The sequence below is a fragment of the Lactuca virosa genome, chromosome 5, assembly GCF_052849685.1.
Source record: "Lactuca virosa cultivar CGN04683 chromosome 5, Lactuca_virosa_CGN04683_v6, whole genome shotgun sequence".
NCBI lineage: Eukaryota > Viridiplantae > Streptophyta > Magnoliopsida > Asterales > Asteraceae > Lactuca > Lactuca virosa.
In genome coordinates this window covers 26,536,321-26,539,997 of record NC_136430.1, presented here as the reverse complement: position 1 = coordinate 26,539,997, position 3,677 = coordinate 26,536,321, and the positions used below count along the sequence as shown (strand labels likewise).

At 31.8% G+C, this 3,677-nt stretch overlaps 1 protein-coding gene across 1 annotated transcript; it reads left to right on the top strand.

The window, feature by feature from the left end:
* The first annotated feature begins 1,600 nt into the window (after window positions 1-1,600).
* Window positions 1,601-3,068, top strand: LOC145116690 (small ribosomal subunit protein eS8-like). Its single transcript, XM_079053019.1, has 5 exons — window positions 1,601-1,733; window positions 1,851-1,923; window positions 2,128-2,464; window positions 2,536-2,705; window positions 2,784-3,068. Exons 1-5 carry the CDS (start codon window positions 1,730-1,732, stop codon window positions 2,863-2,865), a joined length of 666 nt encoding a protein of 221 aa, XP_078909145.1. The 5' UTR covers window positions 1,601-1,729; the 3' UTR covers window positions 2,866-3,068.
* The last annotated feature ends 609 nt before the right edge of the window (window positions 3,069-3,677 follow it).

Sequence of the window (3,677 nt, the reverse complement as noted above, 5' to 3'; positions counted from 1 at the left end):
TTACAAATCTGTATCGAATTCGTCGCGCTCGAAGAGTAGGGACTAAGTTTCGTCCATATCTTTCGCATACGAGCTCCGTTTTCGACTGTATTTTTATCGTTGAACTCCTATTAACGATATCTTCATTTCTCGTTTAGACTTTTTTGGTTAAAAATCGACCGATCTAAAATTCGAATTTCGGGTTGTGCACTACTATGCTAAATCTTAGAAAAATCATAGCTTCCTCATACGAAGTCAGATTTGGACGTTCTTTTTATGCACACTCCCAGTTTAATATATACTATGACTTTCGTTTAGATCACTAAGGCTAGAAAGTATTTTATCGTAAATTTACTTTTTACGATTCTCGGTGTCGTGTCGGTTGTGCCGTAAAACTTCGACGGGTCATAACTTCTTCGTTATAACTTGGATTTCGACGTTCTTTATATGTACGGAACCCTTGTAACATATACTATAACTTGGTTAAGATTAATCATTCTAAATAATCTTCCATCAAAACTCATTTTTGATGCTCATTGTCTCTAAATTGACTAACCCAGATCTGCGGGCGTTACAAGCAACCTCCCATGCTTTATGAACATACGAACACATACATGAGAAAGACTTGGAATCGAGTTAAAAGACAAGTGTATTCTACCAAAAATTACATTGTTATGATTATACATCACATTTTCGTAAGAATAGTTTGAATCAAGTCGAGTATTTTGACCATTTAAGAAGATCAAGTGTATCTGTTCAAGTATTATATATTTAAGAATGCTATTTGTTAAGAATTTTATTCATTTTTTATGATATTCTGTTAAAATATGTATAATTATAGTAAAATGTATAAGACTATTATTATGTAAAAATATGTATGAATTTGTATTTAAGTTTGGATGTCTATAAATATATAAGAAATGTTGTTATTATTCAACCGGGGTTTCAAGAATTTTATTATTCTTCAATAACATTCTAACAGAACATTTTCACAGAATATCTTTATAACAAAATAACATTTTGACAGAATAAAATATATAATGCTTACAAAATTTGAAATTAAATTAATTTAGAAAAAAATCAGATTTTTTTAAATTTAAGAGAATTGATTATTTCCTAAAATCCTAAATTTTTCTTTTTTAAATTTATGATAATTGACTAAAATAAATACACTTGCAATGAAATTAAAATATATTTTATAATTATTTTTAATTTAATAATACATATTAATCATTTTTTTAAAATGACTAAAATAATTGGCTCACAATCATTCCTACATAGTTAGAATATAATAACTTCAGCCTATATATATATATATATATATATATATATATATATATATATATATATATATATATATATATATATATATATATATATATATATATCAAAATTTTAAACGAAAAATCATCTTTTAAAATTTATAGGAAAATAATCTAACGAATTTTGTTATAACAAAAAAAAAAAAAAAAAAACACGAGCAAACCAGAAAACATGGACTGGGCTTTGTTTAAGGTTGGATTGAGATTAATGGACCAAATATGTCATTGGCGAATGGCGGGTAAACTGTAATTTGGTTAAGAAAGATACATGAAATCTAACAAGGACAATGGGTTTTAATGTAAATAATCAAATCACGCCTTTTAAGTTCTTCACTCCGCCAAACCCTAGTTTTCTTCCGTCATCTAGGGAGGCCGAGCTCGGAGGCGCGTCATAAACCCTAGAGGAGGATCCTCCGTTAACTGCAAATATGGGTACATTTTCCATCTACCGAATCGATTTCAATAATCCAACTAGTTCGATCGACGAATTATCTTCATTGTCCTGATGCTCACTTTGAAAACTTTTATGCGAAATCACTTCTATTGCAGGTATCTCTCGTGATTCCATGCACAAGAGACGTGCCACTGGTGGCAAGAAGAAGGCATGGAGAAAGAAGCGAAAGTAATCTTCCATCTGAACCCACTTTTTTTTCTTCCTCAATTTTCATCTCTACGTCTACTATTTAGCCATTTAGGGCTTTTAATTGTTGAGCACTTGACTTTCTTTCATGATATCATATATATTCAATTTACTTTGCTCGATTGGATCATTTCTTATGGCCTATTGGGTTATTAGTTAAAAGTTCCATTTTTCTTTGTCATTAAGGTATGAGCTCGGAAGGCAGCCTGCCAACACCAAGATTTCCAGCAACAAAACCGTTCGTAGGGTTCGGGTTCGAGGTGGCAATGTGAAATGGCGTGCTTTAAGGTTAGACACAGGTAACTACTCATGGGGTAGTGAGGCTGTGACACGAAAGACCCGTATCTTAGATGTGGTCTACAATGCATCCAACAACGAATTGGTCAGAACCCAAACTTTAGTGAAGAGTGCAATCGTTCAGGTTGATGCTGCGCCTTTCAAACAATGGTATCTTCAACACTATGGAGTCGACATAGGTCGCAAGAAGAAAGCCCCTGCATCTGGTAACAAGAAAGAGGGAGAGGTAATGTATCCTTTTCACAATCAATCTCAAAAATTCTGTACACAATTTGAATATGCAACTTTGATTCATAGGAAGCTGAAGGTGCTACTGAGGAAACCAAAAAGAGCAACCATGTTGTGAGGAAAATTGAAAAGCGTCAAGAGGAACGCAAACTTGAACAACATGTTGAAGAACAGTTCTCAAGTGGTCGTCTTTTAGCAGCAATTTCATCACGTCCTGGCCAGTGTGGTCGTGCTGATGGGTATAAATTTTGAGTCGCACTTTGACTATTTTACCCTTTTGTGAAGCCATCTTAATGTGTGGTTTTGTGATGTGTTAGGTACATATTGGAGGGAAAAGAACTTGAGTTCTACATGAAGAAGCTTCAGAAAAAGAAAGGAAAGAGTGGTGCTACTGCTTAAACAATGTCAGTTTAAGATCAAGTTTTCTCTAGGTTATTATGTCTTCTTTTATATCTCATTTAATAGATTTGGACTTGAATTTTGTTTGACTTAATGAATGCTGAATGGATCATGTAAGTTCTACTACTGTTAATTCATTGACATGGTTCCATCTGTATGCACCAATTTTGTGAAATAGCAACAAACTTCACTTTTGCTACCAATATAGGCAATGTACTTTTTTTTACCTATAATAACAGTATAGCTACATTTTTTTACATGTAATAATGTGTTTACATGTCTTTGTTGATACTAGCAATGTCTAACCTAAAACTTGTAAAATTCTTGCTTACAAGTTTTAGGTTATATGTTGTATGTTGCTATTATGGGTAAAAGAGGCAACTATGTAAAATGTTATTAAGAGTAAAATAATGTAAAATGTTGTTATTATAGGTAAAAATTATTTAACTCCAGCTTATGAATTTCAGCTCTCATGTTGTTTTCAGTAAAAAGAACCTTGTGTACTTTGCTAAAAGTTAAGAATGAACTTTGCAATATTCCAAAATTGATTTGAAAGTAATATGCGATTGTTGAAAATCTCTGGTTTCATGTAAATTTATAATAATAATTGATAAGAAAATGAAAGTCGTAAATTGGGTAAGTTTGTTTCATGAACGTGGGGTTGATTGTTCATTCTCTTTTGCATCCAATAAGTTAGATACTATGTATTTTTAGATCCAATCATAAGTAAAGTTGATAGAGCAATGGAGGTAGTGGATTTGATATGTTGTGTCAAAATGGATAATTAATAGAATTGGTGTATGTATATAAAG

Coding starts and splice junctions, on each gene's coding strand:
- LOC145116690 (XM_079053019.1), top strand. Junction 1,924..2,127: donor GCATGGAGAAAGAAGCGAAA/GTAATCTTCCAT, acceptor TTTGTCATTAAG/GTATGAGCTCGGAAGGCAGC. Junction 2,706..2,783: donor CAGTGTGGTCGTGCTGATGG/GTATAAATTTTG, acceptor GTGATGTGTTAG/GTACATATTGGAGGGAAAAG.